This window comes from Rhinopithecus bieti, unplaced genomic scaffold, assembly GCF_001698545.2.
Source record: "Rhinopithecus bieti isolate Rb0 unplaced genomic scaffold, ASM169854v2 scaffold_32081, whole genome shotgun sequence".
Taxonomy (NCBI): domain Eukaryota; kingdom Metazoa; phylum Chordata; class Mammalia; order Primates; family Cercopithecidae; genus Rhinopithecus; species Rhinopithecus bieti.
The window spans coordinates 2,000,255-2,023,227 of record NW_016814436.1 but is presented as its reverse complement, the minus strand read 5'-3'; the positions used below and the strand labels follow the sequence as shown (position 1 = coordinate 2,023,227).

Below are 22,973 nucleotides of genomic sequence, written 5' to 3'. Positions count from 1 at the left end.
AAAAAAAAAAAAAAAAAAAAAAGATCCCATAGCTAATTAGGTGACATGTCTAGGACAATAAGCACGCAAATGCCCCTGACACCACTTCCAATGTCCCCCCATACCTGGAATATCACAAGGTCTGCAGCTTCCAGCTTCTTTTGTTCAGCCACAATATCTGGGCTCAGATGGCCCTCTTTATAAGCCAGAACAGATTCGGCAGGATACTGAAAGTTCGCAGGGTCCTTCAGTTTACCTGCAGAGAAGAAAAAGAGAGGCTGGGCCAGACGACCCACAGGCAAGGAGATCCGCAAAGAACTAATTAAAAAGGGGAGGAGGAGCTCCTACCTGTGATGTCCTTTCTGGAAATGATGGGATTGAAGTTCATGGCATAGAGGTCCGACTCCGCCACCTCCCACCCTTTCTTCTTCAGAGCTGCTACAGCAGCCTCCTTCATGGCATAGTTGAAGGATGTCCTCTCTGAGTGAGCCAGTACGATCAGTGCTCTTCTGCCTACAGAGACACACACAAAGCACCCGGGGAAAACCCATTACCAACCAGCAAGCCTTCAGCTACAGGGGAGTTGCAGTCTGTAAAGGAGGGGGCAGCTTTGTTCGACATTAGGTTATTGCATTCCATCCCCTGCAGCCAGAAATGTATTTTCCCCTTAAAAGTACTGAAGATTAAAGGAAGGATTTAAATCAGTGGCTGATTTAATAAATAGTGTTGACAGCCGGGCTCTGTGGCTCACGCCTGTAATCCCAGCACTTTGGGAGGCCGAGGCGGGCGGATCACCTGAGGTCAGGAGTTTGAGACCAGCCTGGCCAACATGGCGAAACCCTGTCTCTACTAAAAATACAAAAATTAGCTGGGTGTGGTGGCAGGCACCTGTAATCCCAGCTACTCGGGAGGCTGAGGCAGGAGAATCGCTTGAACCTGGGAGGCGGAGGTTGCAGTGAGCCAAGATTACACCAGTGCACTACAGTCTGGGCGAAAAGCAAGACTCCATCTCAAAAAAAAAAAAAAAAAAAAAAAAAAAAAAGGGTGGGAAAATATAAAAAGTCTCAAAAAAAAAAAAAAAAAAAAAAGTGTCGGCACATCTAATGAGTTATCTGCATGAAAATAAGATGATTCCCCTAGAAAACTATTACAAGTTGACCATTCCAAATGGGAAAATCCAAAATTTTTGAGTGCTGACATGACAAAGGAAATGCTCATGGGAGGATTTAGGATTTTGGATATTTGAATTTGGGATCCTCAACCAGTAAATATAATACAAATATTCCAAAATCTAAAAAATCCGAAATTCAAAACATTTCTCGTCCCACGTATTTCAGATAAGAGATACTCAACCTGCATAGGTGTTAAAACTCAGTTAAGTGGTTTCCCTTGTCTGAGGGTACTGGCTCAAAGGACACAAAAGGGACGTTGGGGTGCTGAATACATAATTTTTTCAGTTTGTGAAAATCCACTTAGAACTTGTGAGGGCTGGGTGTGGTGACTCATGCCTGTAGTCCCAGAGCTTTGGGAGGCCAAAGTAGGAGGACTGCTTGAGCCCAGGAGTTCGTGACCAGCCTGGGCAACATGGCGAAACCATGTCTCTACAAAAAATGCATAATACAGAAAACTAGAGCCAGGCATGGTGGCTCACGCCTGTAATCCCAGCACTTTGGGATTCAGGTCAGGAGTTCAAGACCAACCTGGCCAAAATGGTGAAACCTCATCTCTACTAAAAAATACAAAAATTAGCCAGGCATGGTTGTGCCGCCTGTAATCCCAGCTACTCGGGAGGCTAAGGCAGAGAATTGCTTGAACCCGGGAGGGAGAGATTGCAGTGAGCCAAGATCGCACCACTACACTCCAGCCTGGGCAACAGAGTGAGATGACATCTCAAAAAAATAATAAAATAAAAAACTAGCTGGGCATGGTGACTCACATCTGTAATCCTAGCTAGTTGGGTGGCTGAGGTGGGAGGATTGTTTGAGCCTGGGAGTTCAAGGCTGCAGTGAGCTATGATTGAAGCACTGAATGCCAGAGCGAGACCCTGTCTCTAAAAAATGAACTGGTGCATTTTTTCATGTGTCTATTGTAGTCACCAAAAAAATTTTTGGCTTTAATTAACCCACTAATATATCACATACAACCATAATTTCCAGTAGATTAAAGATCCAAAATTTTTAAATGAAACTATTTAAATACTAAAGGAAGAATGGTAGAATTTGTATAACCTCAGGGTAGAGAATCCTTTATTAAAAAAAAAAAAAATTCTGGGTGTGGCACAGTGGCTCACGCTTGTAATCCCAGCACTTTGGGAGGCCGAGGCAGGTGGATCACCTGAGGTCAGGAGTTTGACCCCACCTGGGCAACATGGTGAAACCCCGTATCTACTAAAACTACAAAAATTAGCCGGGCGTGGTGGTGCACGCCTGTAATCCCAGCTACTTGGGAGGCTGAAGCAGGAGAATCACTTGAACCCAGGAGGTGGAGGTTGCAGTGAGCCAAGATTACACCATTGCCCTCCAGCCTGGGCAACAAGAGTGAGACTTTGTCTCAAAAACAAAACAAAACAAAACAAAAAACAAAAAAAAGTTTAGCAAAAAGCGCCATAAACAAAGTCAAAAGATACCCACTGGGAGAAGAAATTCGCAATTCTCATCGCAGAGTTAAACTCCCAGTGAGTGCCCACAAATGATTAGAAAAGACAGTGCAATGGAAAAGTGGGTCAAGGATCCGAACACACTGTTCACAGAGCAGGAAAGGCAAATGGCAACAAACAAATGGAAAGATGCTCTGCGTGGCCTGTCAGGAAAATCAAAATGAAAACAAGACATTTACCCATGAGTTTACATGGGTACCATGTTTACATTTACCATGAGTTTACATTTACCCACAAAATGTTACAAATAACACCCAGGGTTAAGACTGTACCAACAGAAAAACTGGTGCGTTGCCGGTGGGAATATGAATTGCCTCAACCTTTAGGGAAGGCAATCAGGCAGAATCTCTTAAAACTTTAAAGACACATAAATCTTTTATCTCGCTCTCCAATTTGGAGGAATCTGTTCTACAGAGTAAAAGCATCAGGCTATAAGAGCCGAAGATGTGTATTACATCATGCTTTTCATTGGCAAAAATTAGCTATAACCTGATTGTCTATGGGGAACATTTTAATAAATTATGGGCACATCCACACTACAGGATATTTTGCTGTTAACAAGAATGAGTTGGCCAGGCACGGTTGCTTGAGCCTGTAATCCCAGCACTTTGGGAGGCCGAGGTGGGTGGGTCATAAGGTCAAGAGATCCAGACCATCCTGGCCAACATGGTGAAACCCTGTCTCTACAAAAATACAAAAATTAGGCCGGGCGCGGTGGCTCAAGCCTGTAATCCCAGCACTTTGGGAGGCCGAGACGGGCGGATCACGAGGTCAGGAGATCGAGACCATCCTGGCTAACACGGTGAAACCCCGTCTCCACTAAAAATACAAAAAATTAGCCGGGCGAGGTGGCGGGCGCCTGTGGTCCCAGCTACTCAGGAGGCTGAGGCAGGAGAATGGCGAGAAACCGGGAGGCGGAGGTTGCAGTGAGCTGAGATCTGGCCACTGCACTCCAGCCTGGGCGACAGAGCAAGACTCCGTCTCCAAAAAAAAAAAAAAAAAAAAAACAAAATTAGCTGGATGTGGTAGTGGTCAGCCTGTAAATCGCAGGCCATTTGGGAGGCCTGAGGCCCCAGGAGAATCGGCTTGAATCTGGAAGCAGAGGTTGCAGTGAGCAGAGATCGTGCCACTGCACTCCAGCCTGGGCAACAGAGTAAGACCCTGTCTCAGAAAAATAAATAAATAAAAGTAAAAAATTTTTTAAAAAAGAACGAGTTAAACTGGCTGGGCATGGTGGCACATGCCTGTAATCCCAACTACTTGGAAGGCCAAGGCGGGCAGATCCCTTGAGGCCAGGAGTTGGAGACCAGACGGCAGCATAGTGACACCTTGTCACTAAAAAAAATTTTTTTAGAGACTGTTAACCAGGTACAGTTGCTCAGGAGGCCAAGGCGGGAAGATTGCTTAAGCCCAGGAGTTCAAGACCAGCCTGGGCAACATGACAAAAGCGAAATCCCTTCTCTACAAAAAGTACAAAAATTAGCCAGGCGTGCATGCCTGTAGTCCCAACTACTCAGGAGGCTGAGAGATGGGAGGATCACTTGAACCCAGGAGGTTGAGGTTGCAGTGATCTGTGATCGCCGCACTGCACTCCAGCCTGGGCGACAGAGGGAGACCCTGTCTCGAATAAACAAATTTTAAAAATTAAAAAAATTAAAATGAATTTACTATATGTAGTGACTCAAAAAGATATCCATGATATATTATTAACTGATAAAAAAGCAAGTGAGTATGAATCCATTTTTATTTAAAATGAAAGAAGTGAGAGGAAGGGAGAGAGAGATGGAAGGGAAGGAAGAAAAGAAAATACAAAAAAAAGAAAAGAGAAAAGAAATGACACATATTTGTATGTAGATTTGTAGCACATTGGTATGAGGGGGAGAACTATGGAACGATCACATTAAACTTTTTTTCTTTTTTTTTTGAGACACAGTCTCACTCTGTTGCCCAGGCTGGAGTGCAGTGGCGTGATCTCGGCTCACTGCAACCTCCGCCTCTTGGGTTCAAGCGATTCTCCTGCCTCAGCATCCCCAGTAGCTGGGATTACAGGTATGAGCCACTGCGCCCAGCAGATCACATTAAACTATTAACAGCTCAGCTTCCTTTATAAGTAAGAAATGGCAAAGGGTACAGGTAGAAGGGAAATGGGCCTCTTTTATATTAACAAGGTTGTCAGAGGCAGCATGCTTCAATTTGCAAGAACAGTATTTAGTGGATCCTTATGATGTGCTAGGCACTGCCCTAAGTGCTTCGCATTCCTTTTTTTCTTTTTCTTTTTCTGAGACAGGGTCTCGATCCGTTGCCCAGGCTGGAATGCAGTGGCATGATCTCAGGTCATTGCAGCCTTGACCTCTTGGGCTCAAGTGATCCTCCCACCTCAGCCTCCTGAGTAGCTGGGACTACAGGTGTGTGCCACCACACCTAATTTTTGTTTTGTAGAGACAGGGTTTTGCCACGTTGCCCAGGCTGGTCTCAAACTCCTGGACTCGAGCAATTTTGCCTGCCTCAGCCTCCCACAATGTTGGGATTTTAGGTGTGGGCCACCACGCCCGGCCTGCACTTTCTTCCTTTGTCAGGGCAACCTGCTATGTTTTAAATGTGTCGCCTCCAAAATTCAGGTGCTGCCAATGTGAGAGTATTAACAGATGGGACCTGTGAGAGGTGATTAGGCGAGTGGGGGGGTCTCCTTCCTCGTGAGCAGGATTAAGGCCCTCATAAAAGACAGTTTGCCCAGCACGGGGCTCACCTGCCCTTCCACCTTCTACTTCCCACCATCCGTGTAAGGACGCAGCATTCCCCCAAATGCAGTTCTCACCAGGCAACCAAACCTGCCAGCAGCTTGATCTCGGACTTCTCAGCTTCCAGAACGGTGAGAAATCAATTTCTCTTTTTTATTAACTACCTAGTCCCAAATATTATGTAGGGAGGCACAAAATAGACTGAGACACACCCTATGAGGTCAATACCATGAGTAGCCCCATGTTATAGATGAGAAAACTGAGACACAGGAGAGAAGCAAGTTACCCAAGTGTGCAGTCATTAAGTGGTGAAACTGGAATAATTTAAAAATGTAGAGAGTGGCTGGGCATAGTGGCGCACACCTGCAATCCCAGCACTTTGGGAGGCCGAGGCAGGCAGCTTGCTTGAGCCTGAGAGTTTGAGACCAGCCTGGCCAACATGGAGAAACACCGTTTCTACAAAAAAAAAAAAAAAAAAAAAAAAATTAGTTGGGCATGGTGGTGTGCACCTGTAGTTCCAGCTACTCAGGAGGCTGAAGTGGGAAGATCGCTTGAGCCAGGGAGGTGGAGGTTGCAGTGGGCCAAGATCACACCACTGTACTCCAGCCTGGGCGACAGCGAGACTTACAAACAACAGTGAGAAATACAAACAACAGCGTGCAAGGGCATAAAGCGAAGTGCCAGAGAAAGGACGCTTACTCCCACAGTCACTCCTGATAGCGTGCACTGCTACTTCACACCCTACCATGAACAGTGGGTGCAGCTGGGAGAAGAAAATGCCTGCAACTTTTTTGGGGGGGGTGGAGGGGTATGGAGTCTTGCTCTGTGGCCTAGGCTGGAGTGCAGTGGCACGATCATGGTTCACATCAACTTCTGACTCCCGGGTTCAAGCAATTCTCCTTCCTCAGCCTCCTAACTAGCTGGGACTACAGGCATGTGCCACTATGCCCAACTAATTTTTTGTATTTTTTTTAGTAGAGACAGGGTTTCACCATGTTAGCCAGGATAGTCTCGATCTCCTAACCTCATGATCCACCCGCCTTGGTCTCCCGAAGTGCTGGGATTACAAGCGTGAGCCACGGCGCCCAGCTGGCATCTGCAACGTTTTTGCACCATGAATGACTAACTAGAAATGACTAAAATAACTAGAAAGGCGCATTTAAGCCTTAGGCTCTCTTCCTGCTTTTATTATTGACCACACCTAGCAAGGGAGGTGCCTCTTGGGCTAAATTCAGCCAAGTGTAACTTTCAGGGCCCAGTATGCCAAACCAGGGGATTTCCAAACTTGGTCCTAAGGTTTTGCACTCTTGAAACTAAGATTCAGTGCAGTAGGTGTTTGATGATGATTTAAATGCGCTGGAAATGACTGACCTGCTTTAGATAGCATGGGAAAAGGGAAAGGCAGCTCTGAGGCTACCTCAACAAATTCCTACCTCTTACCCCATGGATTTAACACGATTGGGAGGCAGGTGAGCATATCAAGCTCCAACAGGCATTTTCTTTGTAATTTACCTTGCCGTTAGTCTTATCAGTGTTTACTGAACACCGCTCTGACAGTTTTTATTTTATTGACTTCTCATCAACGTGAACAAGCATTTTCTAAGTAGTAAGACAGTCAAGGTACTTCTCGGAAAATGAACAAGTCAGGATATCCATCTCTTGATCTTTCAAGGAGCTCACACTCTAATAGCTATAAGCATGGCTGTGACTTTACAATTTTTCATGTAAGGCAACACACAAACAGGAATAATATATTTGTAACAAATATAACCACCAAAGTGCAGTACCTGGAGTACGTAGATCCCCAAAACAACTCAAAAGAAAAATGGTCAAAAGAAGGTTGTGGGTGGGGCGTGGTGGTTCACACCTGTAATCTCAGCACTTTGGGAGGCCAAGGCGGGCAGATCACCTTATGTCAGGAGTTCAAGACCAGCCTGGTCAGCATGGTGAAACCCTGTCTCTACTGAAAATGCAAAAAAAATTAGCCAGGCATGGTGGCAGGCGCCTGTAATCCCAGCTACTCGGGAGGCTGAGGCAGGAGAATCACTTGAACGCAGGAGGCGAAGGTTGCAATGAGCTGAGATTGCACCATTGCACTCCAGCCTGGGCAACAGAGCAAGACTCTGTCTCAAACAAACAAACAGACATGATGGTTGTGAATAGGCAATTAACAGAAAAGAAGTTTTCTGGGCCTGGAGGGTTCATTTTCCCTTCCTGCCACTTAACTAGCTGAGCAACATGACCTGGGAGGAGTTAGACTACTAGAGTTTACCCTGAGAGAGGCCACAAGATGTACACACAGATAACCTCTTCAGGGTAGAGTGGCATTAGTGTGTTAGGAGAGGTAAGGGACAAAGTTCAACAGAGGGCTAGGCGCAGTGGCTCATGCCTGTAACTGCAGCACTTTGGGAGGCCGAGGCGGGTGGATCACTTGAGGTCAGGAGCTAGAGACCAGCCTGGCCAACATGGTGAAACCCCCGTCTCTACCAAATATACAAAAATTAGCTGGGCGTGGTGGCGTGCACCTGTAATCCTAGCTACTGGGGAGGCTGCAGCACAAGAATCGCTTGAACCTGGGAAGTGCACACAGTCTGGACAACAGAGTGAGACTCTGTGTCAAAAAAAAGTTCAACAGAGGAAAACTTCAGGACTTCAGGGCTGGCCCATTAGGAAAGGCCCTCAGGGGAGCTTGCCATTTGAGCTGAATCTTGGTCTTGAACTCCTGGCCTCAAGCAGTCCTCCCGCCTCAGCCTCCCAAAAGTGCTGGGGTTACAGGTGTGAGCCACCACACCCAGCCAAAAAAATATTTTTTAGCCAGGTTTCACGTTCTGCTTTGACCAAAAAAATTAGCTGAGTGTGGTGGCACACACCTGTAGTCCCAGCTACTCAGGGGGCAAAGATGGGACAATCACTTGAGCCCAGGAGGTCAAGGCTGAAGTGAGCCCTGATCATGCCAGTGCACTCCAGCCTGGGCAGCAGAGCAAGACCCTGTCTCAAAAAGAAAAAAAGAAGTATGTTACAGGTAAGACTTTGTATCAGTTTCATGTATTCTCCTTCTGCCTTCTCTTTTCACTTGAGTGCTCCAGGGAACATGAGTGCGAATCAGACACATCTATTAGTTGCAAACAAAAAACCTGGATGCTTTAGTTAACCTCAAGATTTGGTTAGCTGGGTACAGCTAAAACTAATTATACAAGATCCAAGTCTTTCCTTTTCCCCTCATTACCAGCTCTTTTTTGTGTTTAAGCTACACATAAATACAGAACATTCTGTAAGACTGAAAAGTCAGGAAACAGTTCCTGCCCTAGTATTGGAGGAGAGGGTGCCGGTGCCTCCAGGCGCTGAAGGATGAAATATACAAAGGAAACAGCAATCACCGTGTATGGGGCAAGCCTCTCAGCTGTCAGAATCGATTCCCTCCTGTCTCTGCCAGCAACTCATTCTGGGCTACCAATCCCCTGCTTAGTTTCTTTCTCAGAGATTCTGATAATTTCAGTTGGTCAATTGCAAGGGCAATCTCTTCCTCCACTCGCTTTGACCAAGATGGACTTCTGTGTGTGCAGGTGCATTTTTAGAGGCAGGACCAGGTTCACAGGGAAAGAAATTACAAAACACACGACTGTGCCCCAGATGAGGCAACAGCTTTCTAAATCTTAGCGCTGTCCAGTCTCAGAGTGAGATTATTTGGGAAACAGCTCTCAGTCCCTGCAGTTGTCACAGCTGGTTATTTATGCTTTGGGTGGAGCTGGGGTGACCTCTAAGTTCCCCTAGGGTTGAAGGCCGAGTGGGGAGGCTCTATCACTGAAATGGACCCAATACTAGAAATGGATCCAGTACGACCTGATCAGGTTTGCCTAATGCAAGGGCCTCAATGGAAAATACCTCCCAAGGCCAGGCATGGCTGCTTATGTCAGTAATCCCAGCACTTGGGGAGGACGAGGTGGGCAGATCACCTGAGGTCGGGAGTTTGAGACCACGCTGGCCAACATGGCGAAACCCCGTCTCTACTAAAAATATAAAAATTAGCTGTGCATAGTGGCGCACTCCTGTAATCCCAGCTACTCGGGAGGCTGAGATGGGAGAATCGCTTGAACCCGGGAGGCGGAAGTTGCGGTGAGCTGAGATAGCACCATTGCACTCCAGCCTGGGCGACAAGAGCAAAACTCAGTCTCAAACAAAACAAAACAATACAAAACAAAACAACAAAACCTGAGCCTGGCAGCCTGGAGCCGGTTCTGGTCTCCATCAAACTAAAGGTATCAGTTTCCTCCACTCCTGTCCACCAATCGCCAGATCTTCTCATTTTCTTCAGAAGCTCGGAATCTACGTTTTTTAAGTGAAATCACCCATTTTAATGTTTGCAACTTATTTCAAATTGGTTTAAATACTATAGCCCAAAAGAGGTATGGGCTGTGACCGTAAGCCTGATTTGGCCTTCAACGGCCAGTTTCTGACCCCAGTTTTGGAGGGAATTTCTGCTTCCAAGGTCAAGTTTCTCCTAAATGCCCACTGGAGTTCGTGGGGGTGGAGTGAGGAAGGATCCACGACTCCGGATACAGACAGAAGCTCTCCCTCTCCCGGAGTCCGATCAAGGCTCATCCCAGGACCCTAATCTCTTCCCTTTGTGGGTTTTGACTTAAGGAACAAAATTCAGGGCCAAACCCCTACAACCTCCTCCACAGGCACCAGGGCTCCGGAGACCAAGCACCTCGCCCTTCGCGGCACTCACCGACCATGGCGCTGGTGCAGTCCAGGGAGCTGATTGGCTGGACTCGTGGTTGCCGGGGCGACCCTGGCCAGGACTAGGCTCTCACTGGGCTGGACGGCTTCGGCGGCTACCTTGCAGGAGTCGTGTGTGTGGTGCGCGGTGCATTCTCTCTTATATATTCTGCGCGGCTCATTTGAGTTGGACAGTCAACAAGGGCGGGACCCAACGCCTGGATCCTGGGGTGCTGGGCAGAGGATGCCAAGGCTGCAGCTCCAGGAAGGGAGGGAGCCTGGGGGATGAAGGAGGGGCCCGTCTACTCCCACCCGCCCCGCCCGAGCAACTGGTGGAAGTCAAGAAAAGTCTCTGAGGGCTGGAGAGGGGTTTGTGGGGGTGTGTGACAGAGGCCTCAAAAATCTGGCTGGAGGGGCTAAGGTAAGCCCATCTGCGCACTGTGCCCTGAGGTGCAAGGGGATGCAGGGTGGAAATTGTTCCCAAGAGAGTCCAGGCATCGAGTGGGCCTGCCCTTTGGGCCTTGGCACGAAGTGGAGCAGAAAAAAAGCCGGATGCAGATTACTGTGGTGCCCCAGGCTCAGATTCTGCTGAGTCACTGTGACTGTGGATTTGGAAGGCTGAGAGCACTGGGGAGACATGCTCTGTGGAGATGAATTTGTTTCTTCCTTTGCAAGATTCAGATTCCGCACTCGGGGGCCCATACAACACACTTCCCTGGGTGCATGCTGCTGCACCACCCCTGCTCCTCAAGGCAGGTAATGGGGGAACTAATTGGTTTTGTTTCCCATGAGCTAAAGCAAGGCTGGCCTGGAGATAGCAGTTATAGGGAAGCATATTAAAGAATAGCCAAAACGGGGCCAGGCGCGGTGGTTCATGCCTGTAATCCCAGCACTTTGGGAGGCTGAGGTGGGCGGATCACCTGAGGTCAGGAGTTCGAGACCAGCCTGGCCAACCTGGGGAAACCCTGTCTGTACTAAACATACAAAAATTAGCCTGGCATGATGACGGGTGCCTGTAGTCCCAGCTACTCGGGAGGTTGAGGCAGGAGAATCGCTTGAACCCAGGAGGCGGAGGTTGCAGTGGGTCGAGATCGAGCCACTGCACTCCCACCTGGGTGACGAAGCGAGACTCCATCTCAAAAAAAAATCTCTATAAAGTAAAAGTTAAAGATGGAGATATACTGTCAAGGAAGGAAAAAGAACTAGAGCTTTCAAGTGGTAATGAACCATCACAAGAATTACAGATGGGGAAGGTGAGGATGACACAGGGCCCTTCCATTGTCCCTCCAGTGCAAAAGTTAAGGAGGTACCAGAATACTGGTCTCCAACTCCCGACTTCAGGTGATCCTACCAGCTCAGCCTCCCAAAGTGCTGGGACTATAGGCATGAGCCACCGCGCCCAGCCCCATCATGACATTTTTGCATTCATTTTGATGCAACAAGAGAGGACTATATTATTTACATGTATTTACGAATTACTTTGGGAGGCCTAGGCAGGAGGATCACTTGAGCTCAGGAGTTTGCAATAAGCCTCAGCAACAAAGTGAGACCCCATCTGACAAAATAGTATAAAATGACCTTTTTAAAAAGGGCTAGGCAGCCCTGCCCCGTATAACTTTTCCCATCTGTGCTGCCCAAGTAAAGTAGCCGCAAGCTTCAAGTAGCTATTGAGCACTGGAAATGTGGCCAGCAGCCAGGCGTGGTGGCAGGCGCCTGTGGTCCCAGCTACTCAGGATCTAAGGGGAAAAGATCACTTGAGCCCAGGAGTTCAAGGCCGCAGTGGTGCACTTAAAAAAATAAAAAGGAAAAAAATAAAGTGGCCAGTGGACTGAGGAAGTGAAGTTCTAATTTTAATTACATTGGTTTTTTGAAAATTTATTTTTGGAGGCGGAGTTTCGCTGTGTCACCCAGGCTGGAGTGTAGCGGCAGGTTCTTGGCTCACTGCAATCTCCATCTCCACAAGCAATTCTTGTGCCTCAGCTTCCCGAGTAGCTAGGACCACAGGCATGCGCCACTACACCCAGCCACGTTTTGTATTATTAGTAGAGACGGGTTTCACCATGTTGGCCAGGTTAGTCTCCAACTCCTGACCTCAGGTGATCCACCCACCTCGGCCTCCCAAAGTGCTAGGATTACAGGCATGTACCACTGCGCCTGGCCTTAATTAATGTAAATTTAGATAGCTACATGTCACTAGTGTCTGGAAAGACCTGAGCTGGTTCAGATGGAGGCCGCAGTGTGCTGGCTAGTCTATCTCCCACTCTTCTAGTGAGATTGTTTTCTCCATCTCCAGTCTCCCCGACCCATCTGGAAGGGGGGCTCAAAGCCCCAAACCTCCAGTGTCATATTCGGTCTTTGGTTTGCAGCATGGCCAGCAACGATCCTCAGTCATCTTGTTAACATGAACTATATAGGGGCCCACCCCAAGTCATCTCATTAGCATAAACTGTCAGGAGTGGTCTGAGAGGCCCACAATGAATCAGATGGACACTCCTATCATTTGGGATTTAGAGGCTCAGGGGCATGATGATAGTTCACTGCAGCCTCAACCTTCTGGGGTCAAGCAATCCTCCTGCCCCAGCCTCCTGAGTATCTGAGACAACAGGTGCATGCCACCATGCCTGGCTAATCTTTATTTATTTTTGGTAGAGACAGGGTCTCACTATGTTGCCCAAGCTGGTCTCAAACTCCTGGGCTCATGTGATCCTCGCGTTTTGATCTCCCAAAGTACTGGAGTTACAGGTATGTGCCACCACTCCTGGCCAAATTTGTTACTACACAGTGGTAAAGACAGACATCTGAGGTCCCAGTGAGCCGAGATTGCGCCTCTGCACTCCAGCCTGGGCGACAGAGGGAGATCCTGTCTCAAAAGAAAAAAAAAAGAAACTTAGTGGCTGGGCACAGTGGCTCAGGCCTATAATCCCAGCACTTTGGGAGGCTGAAGTGGGTGGATCACTTGAGCTCAGGAGTTGGAGACCAGCCTGGGCAACATAGAGAAACCCTGTCTCTACAAAAAAAAAAAGAAAGAAAGAAAAAAAAAATTAGCTGCTCATGGTGGTGCTGCCTGTAGTCCCAGCTACTCAGGAGGCTGAGATGGGTGGATCACCAGAGTTTGGGAAGTCGAGGCTATAGTGAGCTGTGATTGTGCCACTGTACTCCAACCTGGGCAATAGAGTGACACCCTGTCTAAAAACAAAAAACAAGAAACCCAAGTGGGTTGATTGGGAAGCACAGGAGACAGAAGTTAAAATCATGAGGAAGCATCAGTGAAACCACAGTGTGCGGGGCGTTCTGTAGGACAGCCAAGCTGGCTTATCCCATGATTCAGTGCTAGAAGAAAAATGAAGGAGTGCGTATCAGTCGGGATTTTCCAGAGAAACAGAACCAATGGAATTTGTATAAATATATAAAAAGCAATATATTGCTGGGTACAGGGGCTCAAACCTTGTGATGGTTAATACTGAATGTCAACTTGATTGGATTGAAGGATGCAAAGTATTGATCCTGGGTGTGTCTGTGAGGGCGTTAGCAAAGGAGCTTCACATTTGAGTCAGTGGGCTGGGAGAGGCAGACCTACCCTCAATCTGGGTGGACACCATCTAATCAGCTGCCAGTGCGGCCAGAATACAAAAGAGGCAGAAAAACGTGAAAAGACTAGGCTAGGCCTGGCACTGTGACTCACGCCTGTAATCCTAGCACTTTGGGAGGCCAAGACAGGTGGGTCACTTGAAGTCAGGAGTTCAAGACCAACCTGGCCAATATGGCAAAACCCATCTCTACTAAAAATCCAAAAACTTTAGCTGGGTGTTTTGGCACATGCCTGTAATCCCAGCTGCTCAGGAGGCTGAGGCAGGAAAATAGCTTGAACCCAGGAAGCAGAGGTTGTGGTGAGCTGAGATCACACTGCTGTACTCCAACCTGGGTGACAGAGTGAGACTCACCTCACCAAAAAAAAAAAAAAAAAAAAGGGGCTAGACTGGCCCAGCCTCCCAGCCTACATCTCTCTCCTGTGCTGGATGCTCCCTGCCCTCCAACATCAGACTCCAAATTCTTCAGCTTTGGGACTCGGACTGGCTTCCTTGCTCCTCAGCTTGCAGATGGCCTATTGTGGGACCTTGTGATCATATGAGTTAATACTACATATGTCTATCTTATTAGTTCTGTCCCTCTATAGAAACCTGACTAATCCACACCTGTAATCCCAGCACTTTGGGAGGGCAAGGCAGGCGGATCCCTTGAGGCCAGAAATTTGAGACCAGCCTGGGCAACGTAGTGAGACCCCATCTCTACAAAACATAATTTTAAATAAAATTAGCCAGGTGTGGTAGTATGTGTCTATAATCCCACTCACTTGGGAGACTGAGGTGGGAGGATTGCTTGAGCCCAGACAGTAAAGGCTGCAGTAAGCCAAAGATCTCCCCATTGCACTCCTGTTTGGGTGGCAGAGTGAGATCCTGCCTAAAAAAAAAAAAAAGGTAGGTGCGATGGCTCACGCCTGTAATCCCAACACTTTAGGAGGCCGGGCTGGGCAGATCACTTGAGATCAGGAGTTTGAGACCAGCCTGGCCAACATGGTAAAACCCCATCTCTACTAAAAATATGAAAATTAGCTGGGTGTGGTGGCATGTGCCTGTAATCCCAGCACTTTGGGAGGCCAAGGTGGGCAGATCATGAGGTTGGGAGTTTGAGACCAGCCTGGCCAACATGGTGAAACCCCGTCTCAACTAAAAATACAAAAATTAGCTGGGCATGATGGTACATGCCTATAGCCCCAGCTACTCGGGATGCTGAGGCTGGAGAAGAATTGCTTGAACCCAGGAGGCAGAGGTTGCAGCAAGCCGAGATCACGCCACTGCACTCCAGCCTGGGCAACAGAGGGAGACTCCATCTCAAAAAAAAAAAAAAAAAAAAGGAAAAGAAAGCTATATTTTATGAGGAATCGGCTCATTTGACTCTGGAGGCTGAGCTATCGCACGATCTGCTGTGTGTAAGCAGGAGACCGGGGAAAGCTGGTGATGTGGTTTTGGTCCAGACTCAAGAGTGAGAACCAGGGGAGCCAGTATTGCGAGTGCCACTCCCAGTCCAAACGGTCCAAGGACCAGGAACACCAATGTCCGAGAGCAAGAGAAGATGGTGTCCCACCTTAAGAAGAGAGCGGCCCATTGACCCGGCCGCCTCCTTTCTATTGTACTCAGGCCCTCAGTGGTGGCGTGGATGATGCCTGCCCACCTTGGTGAGGGCGATTTTCCTTACTCAGCCTGCCGATCCAAGTGCTTATCTCTCCCAGGAACGCCCTCCCAGACACACCTAGAAACAATGTTCCACCCACTATCTGAGCATTCCTTGCTCAGACTGACATGTAAAATTAACCATCAGTTAATTATGTTAAAGAATGTAAGAGATTTAACAAAACAAGCACATGTCATATGCAGACATTGTTTGGATCTTGATGCAAGACATCTTTGGACGGGTGCGGTGGCTCGCACCTGCAATCCCAGCACTTTGCGAGGCAGAGATGGGCGGATCACCTGAGATCAGGAGTTCAACACCAGCCTAGACAACATGGTGAAACCCCATCTCTACTAAAAATACAAAAATTAGCCAGTTGTGGTGGTGCAGACCTGTAATCCTAGCTACTCAGGAGGCCAAGACACGAGAATCCCTTGAACCTGGGAGGTGGAGGTTGTAGTGAGCTGAGATTGTGCCACTGCACTCCGGCCTGGGTGACAGAACAAGATTCTGTCTCAAAAAAAACAAAAAGTATCTTTGAGAAAATTGCAGAACAGATATTAGATGATATTTAGTTAGGTATGATTTTTTTTTTTTTTGAAATCAGGTATCAATTAAACATGCATATTGAAGTGTCTAGAGGTAAAAGGAAATTATGTCATGGCTTTGCCTTAAAATATTTCAAAAACAACAGATTGGCAAAATGTTTCTGAGTGTTGAAACAGAATGTATGGTACGTGGGGATTCATTATTTTATTCTTAATTCCATGTATGTTTAAATTTTTCCAGTATAAAAAGTTTTACAGTGGTGGTGTGCTCTTGTATTCCCAACTATTTGGGAGGGTGAAGTGAGAGATCTCTTTAGCCCAAGAGTTCAAGGCCAGCCTGGGCAACATAGTGAGACCTTGTCTCTTAAAAAAAAAACGACCAGCGCAGTGGCTCACGCGTGTAATCCCAGCACTTTGGGAGGCCGAGACGGGCGGATCACAAGGTCAGGAGATCGAGACTATCCTGGCTAACACGGTGAAACCCTGACTCCACTAAAAATACAAAAAAATTAGCCGGGCGTGGTGGTGGGTGCCTGTAGTCCCAGCTGCTGGTGTGAACCTGGGAGGCGGAGCTTGAGCCGAGATCACGCCACTGTACTCCAGCCTGGGTGACAGAGCGAGACTCTGGGAAAAAAAAAAAAAAAACACAACAAAACATTTTACACAAGAAAAAATAACTAGGCTGTGTGTTTGAAGTTTTTAAATAAACATTTTATTTTTGAGTAGTTCAAAATTTACAAGAAAATTGCAATGCTTACATTTTACATAATATTTACATAAATGTGAAATGTACATTTATCAAAACTATGAAATAAACTAAATATTTTAGGCTCACTGAGTTCTGATTCTCACATCTGTAGAAGGAGAATTGAGACTATTAGTTTTGTTTTTACTTTTTAATTTTAGTTATTGAAGTAATACACAGATAAATTATCTTTTAAAAATATTTTTAATTTAATCTAAAGCTTGTACAAAATTTTAAGAGTCAAATAATTTCCTGAGGCTTATGATAAACAGTATCCCACACTCCAACCTTCCTGAATTGTGTCCTTCCCAAAACTTTTTTTTTTTTTTTTTTTTTGAGACAGAGTCTCTCTCTGTCATCCAGGCTGGAGTGCAGTGGTGTGATCTCGGGTTCAAGTGATTCTCCTGCCTCAGCCTCCCAAGAAGCTGGGATTACAGGTGCCCATCACCATGCCCAGCTAACTTTTATACTTTTAGTAGAGATGAGGTTTCACCATGTTGACTAGGATGGTCTCAAACTCCTGACCTCAAGTGATCTGCCCACCTTGGCCTCCCAAAGTTCTGGGATTACAGGGGTGAACCACCACACCTAACCCTAACACTCTTTTTAGTGGTGCCTTGTGGTATTTACCTCCACGTTTCTAAGTAATATGCTAGTTTTTATTTATCGTTTTTAGACATTATTCATATCTACTATGAAAGATGAGAATAAGCACTTTAACACTCCCCCTCACTTTCACCTTTTCTCCTTTTCTTCCCAATATAGCAATATCCAAACTTTTGGCTAAATCAATATTTAGGTTTTATTTATGGTATTGTAACAATGAGCCATGCAGTGAATTATATTTACATTTCCTTTTTCCTACAACCTTTTGCTTTCCTAGGGTTAATAATTGCCTCTCGTTTCTTTTTCTTTTGAGATGGAGTCTCGCTGTGTCACCAGGCTGGAGTGCAGTTATGCTCTCTCAGCTCACTGCATCCTCTGCCTCCTGGGCTCAAGCGTTTCTCCTCCCTCAGCCTCCAGAGTAGCTGGGATTACAGGCACACACCACCACGCCGAGCTAATTTTTGTATTTTTAGTAGAGGCAGGGTTTTACCATGTTGTCCAGGCTGGTCTCGAACTCCTGACCTCAAGTGATCTGCCCACCTTGGCCACCCAAAGTGCTGGGATTACAGGCATGAGCCATTGCGCCTGGCCTTCTCATTAGTTTTCTATGCCACCAGCACTAATTGTTCCCAAACCATCTAAATTGTAAAAAACAAATAAGCACACCCTGTCCCCCAAGGTGCAGTGCAGCAATGTGATCATAGCTCACTGCAGCCTGGAACTCCCACACTCAAGTGATACTGTCACGTCAGCCTCCTAAGTAGCTGGGACTACAGGCACTCACCACCATGCCTGGCTGATTCTTAAATTTTTTTTTTTTTTGGTGGGGAGGGGACAGAATCCCACCCTGTCGCCTAGGCTGGAGTGCAGTGGTGCTCTCTTGGCTCACTGCAACCTATGACTCCTAGGTTCAAGTGATTCTCTTGCCTCAGCCTCCCAAGTAGCTGTGATTGCAGGCACATACCACCATGCCCGGCTAATTTTTTTGTATTTTTAGTAGAGACGGGGTTTCACCATGTTGGCCAGGCTGGTCTGGAACTCCTGACCTCAGGTGATCAGCCTGCCTTGGCCTCCCAAAGTGCTGGGATTACAGGTGTGAGCCACTGCACCAGCCTGATTTTTTTTTTTTTTTTTTTTTTTGAGACAGTTTTTCTCTTGTTGCCTAGGCTGGAGTGCAGTGGCGCAATCTCGGCTCACTGCAACCTTTGCCTCCTCGGTTCAAGTGATTCTTCTGTCTCAGCCTCCCAAGTAGCTAGGATTACATGCGCCACCACAACCAGCTAATTTTGTATTTTTGGTAGAGACAGGGTTTCTCCACGTTGGTCAGGCTGGTCTCAAACTCCCAACCTCAGGTGATCTGCCCACCTTGGCCTCCCAAAGTTCTGGGATTACAAGTATGAGCCGCCATGCCCAGCCCTAGCCTGATGTAAAAACTTTTCTCTTTTTGTAGAGAAGTTATCTCCCTAGGTTGCTCAGGCTGGTCTCGAGCTACTGAGCTCAAACAGTATGCCCAACTCTGCCTCCTCACGTGCTGGGATTACAGGTATGCACCACTGTGCCTGGCCTACTTTTCATTTGGCCAAACATGAGGTTTCTTATCAGTTTTATTTTTCTAGAAAGAGGCTTCCTGGAGGCCTTCTCTCCCAATGTGGGCTCATCATTCTCTAGGTTTGCTGCACTGCTTGTCTTTCTGGGGTTCTTTTTGCCTCTCTCTTATATTGGATCTCATATTTCTTCTTTGGTTTTCTCCCCCCCCCTTTTTTTTTTTTTTTTTTTTTTTTTTTCTGGATTACATTCTCCAGTAGCTCCCTAAGAAAGGATAAGTGAGGCCAGGTGCAGTGGCTCACGCCTATAATCCCAGCACTTTGGGAGGCCGAGGCGGGTGGATCACTTGAGGTCAGGAGTTTGAAATCAGCCTGGCCAACAGGGTGAAATCCTGTCTCTACTATAAAACTACAGAAATTAGCCGGGCATAGTGGCACATGCCTGTAATTCCTGATACTCCGAAGGCCGAGGCAGGAGAATCACTTGAACCCGGGAGGTGGAGGTTAGAGTGAGCCGAGATCGCGCCACTGCAGTCCAGCCTGGATGACAGAGTGAGACTGTCTCAAAAGAGAAAAGAAAAAAGGGATAAGTGGAAATAAGTTTTCTGATGCATCCTGTATCTGAGTGTTTGGCTGTATGTAGAATTCTAGGTTGAAAATTGTTGCCTCTTGGAATTTTGAAGGCATTGATCTATGTTCTCCATTTTTCAGGGAGAGTTTCTTACCACCTGCTTCCTGACCATTTGGATGTGATCTGCTTTTTCTCTCCATAAGCACCTGAGGTCTTTGTATTCTGTCTGTCCTAGTTTATCAATCTCCGTAAGCACCAGAGGTCTTTGTATTCTGTCTGTTCTAGCTTATCAATCTTCTCTCTCTTTTTTTTTGAGATGGAGTCTCTTTCTGTTGTTCAGGCTGGAGTACAGTTGTGCGATCTCAGCTCACTGCAGCCTCTGCCTCCTGGATTCAAGTGATTCTCCTGCCTCAGCCTCCCAGGTAGCTGGGATTACGGGCATGTGCCACCACCACGCCCAGCTAATTTTTTGTATTTTTCAGTTAAGATGGGGTTTTATCCTGTTGGCCAGGCTGGTCTGGAATTCCTGACCTCAAGTGATCCGTCCACCTCAGCCTCCCAAAGTGCTGGGATGACAAGCATGAGCCACCACCGTGCCTGCCCCCTGCTTTTTTTTTTTTTAAGATCCTCACTCTGTCGCCCATGTTGGAGTGCAGTGGTGAGATCTCGGCTCATTGCAGCTTTGACCTCCCCAACTTAAGCAATCCTCCCACCTCTGCTTCCCAAGTAGCTGGGATTAACAAGCGCCTGCCACCATGCCTGGCTAATTTTTGTGTTTTTAGTAGAGACAGGGTTTAACCATGTTGGTCAGGCTGGTCTTGAACTCCTGACCGCAGGTAATTCCCTCACCTCAGCCTCTTAAAGTGCTGGGATTACAAGCGTGAGCCACGGTGCCCCGGCCTCAACCTTTTTTTTTTGGATACAGAGTCTCTCACCCAGGCTGGAGTGCAATGGCGTGATCTCGGCTCACTGCAAGCTCTGCCTCCTGGGTTCACGCCGTTTTCCTGCCTCAGCCTCCCGAGTAGCTGGGACTACAGCGTCCGCCATCATGCCCGGCTAATTTTTGTATTTTTAGCACAGACAGGGTTTCCCCAGGTTGGCCAGGCTGGTCTCAATCTCCTGACCTTGTGATCTGCCCACCTTGGCCTTCCAAAGTGCTGGGATTACAAGCGTGAGCCACCGTGCCCAGCCTCAACCTTTTTTTTTTTGAGATGGAGTCTTGCTCTGTCACCCAGGATGGAGTGCAATGGTGTGATCTTGGCTCACTGCAATCTCTGCCCCCCAGGTTCAAGTAAATCTCCTGTCTCAGCCTCATGGGTAGCTGGAATTACAGGCGTGCACCGCCAGGCCCGGCTGATTTTTTTGGTATTTTTAGTAGAGATGGAGTTTCACCATGTTGGCCAGGCTGGTCTCAAACTCCTGACCTCAGGCAATCTGCCTGCCTCAGCCTCCCAAAGTGCTGGAATTACAGGCGTGAGCTACTGTGCCTGGCCAACCTTCTATCAGTTGTGCTTTTGGTGTCATATTTAAGAAACCATTGCCTAACCCAAGGTGATGAAAATTTATATGTGTTTTTATAAGAGTTCTATAGTTTTTGCTCTTTTATTTAGGTGTATGATCCCCTTTGAGTCAATTTCTGTGTGTGGTGTGAGGTAGGGAATAACATCCCCATTTTACAAATAAGGAGACTGAGACAACAATTGGTTATGTGACTTGTCTGTGGTTACACAGCCACTCAATGATGTAGTTCAGAATTTGTACCCAGGCCATTGGGCTCCACAGTCAGCTGCCAGCCCCTAACTTGTTCTCAGAGTTAGGGTAAGAATTCTTGAGTTTCATTCACAGTCAGCTGCTAATGCTCTTCTCTGTCTTCATGGTTTCTTCCAGCTTTAATTTGCTCTCAGTACCAAGACCGTACATTTCCCCTAGTCTTTTCTGAAGCAGGCCTCTATCCCAGGAGTATGTACCAGGTATTATGTATCAACTGAAAACAGTGTCCTCAGGGTCCCGCCATGTTCCCAGGGAGCAGGCCAGGACCTCAGAGCTGTAAGCAGTTTTGTTGTCTTCATTATCTAGAAACTAAAAGCCGGAAGTAGGAGAATTCTCAGGAGTCCTCTCTCCTTCTGATGAAAGAACACAAACATCCTCATGAGCCACCTGCTAATGCATCATGTCCTCCTGGGTGGCTGCTTTTCTGCACAAGGAGAAGTCCCCAAAGCCCCCTTCCTTTTCTCTGTGCTGCGGATGATGGACTTTGTACATTAGCTCAGAGCCATTTTTGAGCCTGTCTGGGGACCTGGGTATCTTTTGTCCTCAGTGGTTCCTGTGGATACCAGTCAAGTATTCCTGGGGGGAAAAGGTTCTTGGTATTAGGGTAGAAGAGATTCTTCTACTAGAAACCCTATCCATCCCTTCCTGTCCTCCTACCCACCACTGCTATGGCTATTTCATAGCACTCACACCACTGTGTTGGGCTTCCTGTGTTTTGGTGTGTCCTGCTCTAATTTCTTTAAGTTATGTTTTGCCTGAATTAGGCCATGCTTTACCGGGCTTAGAACACTCTGGTTAAACTGAAATCTCTGCCAGGCACAGTGACTCACTCCTATAATCCCAGCACTTTGGGAGGCCGAGGCAGGTGGATCACCTGAGGTGAGGAGTTTAAGACCAGCCTGGCCAACATGGTAAAACCTCATCTTGACTAAAAATACAAAAATTAGCCACGTGTGGTGGTGTACGCCTATAGTCCCAGCTACTTGGGAGGCTGAGGCAGGAGAATCGCTTGAACCTGGGAGACAGAGTCTGCAGTGATCCGAGATTGTGCCAGTGCACTCCAGCCTGGGCAACAGAGTAAGAGTCCGTCTCAAAACAAAACAAAAACAAACAAACAAACAAAAACAAAACCCTAAAATTTCTCTCAAAAGGACATTCGTTTGTTCTGAAGAGAGACTTGATTCAAGGTAGCAAATTGAGTCTTTTTTTTTTTTTTTTTTCTGGAGACTTGCTCTGTTGCCCAAGCTAGAGTGCCGTGGTGTGATCTTGGCTCGCTGTAGCCTTGACCTCCCGGGCTCAAGTAATCTTTCTGCCTCAGCCTCCTGAGTAGCTGGGACTATAGGGACATGCCACCATACCCAGCTTACTTTTTGTATTTTTTGTAGAGATGGGGTTTCACCATGTTGCTGCCCAAGCTGGTCTCGAACTCCTGAGCTCAAGCTATCTGCCTGCCGAGGCCTCCCTCCCAAAGTGTTGGGATTACAGGCATGAGCCACTGAGCCTGGCCTGTAGTTGTTTTTGGAATCTATTTAGAACCTGATTAGAGTCTGTATGTTTCTACTATTGAACCCCAAATCAAAGATTTCATTACAGCCAAATATTATGATGTCACATTCAATTAAAATAATCATGTGCTAGAATCTTGGGTTTTTGAGATTAGTTGTTTATTTACTTATTTATATTTGAGAGATAGGGTCTTGCCCTGTCACCCAGACTGAAGTGCAGTGGTGCAATCATAGCTCACTGCAGCCTCGAACTCCAGGGCTCACACCATCCTTTCACTTCAGCTTCCCAAGTAGCTCACATTACAGGTGGGAGCCACCATGCCCAGCTGGTCATTCTTTTTTAAAAATTTTTATTTATTTATT

General features: G+C 47.0%; 1 protein-coding gene across 2 annotated transcripts in view; it reads right to left on the bottom strand.

Moving 5' to 3' along the window:
* The window catches only part of NQO1 (NAD(P)H quinone dehydrogenase 1), a 20,202-nt gene extending 9,584 nt beyond the window's left edge, over positions 1-10,618 (bottom strand). Inside the window, exons 1-3 of one of the 2 annotated variants that reach the window (XM_017850761.1) lie at positions 10,103-10,618; positions 328-492; positions 105-235 (exon numbers count right to left, since the gene is read on the bottom strand). In XM_017850761.1, coding sequence (XP_017706250.1) covers positions 105-235; positions 328-492; positions 10,103-10,109 — 303 coding nt within the window. In that variant the 5' untranslated portion in view covers positions 10,110-10,618. Of the gene's footprint in view, positions 1-104; positions 236-327; positions 493-5,736; positions 5,776-10,102 lie in introns of those variants that run through there. The other variant, XM_017850762.1, reaches the window with a different exon arrangement.
* Between the last annotated feature and the right edge of the window lie 12,355 nt (positions 10,619-22,973).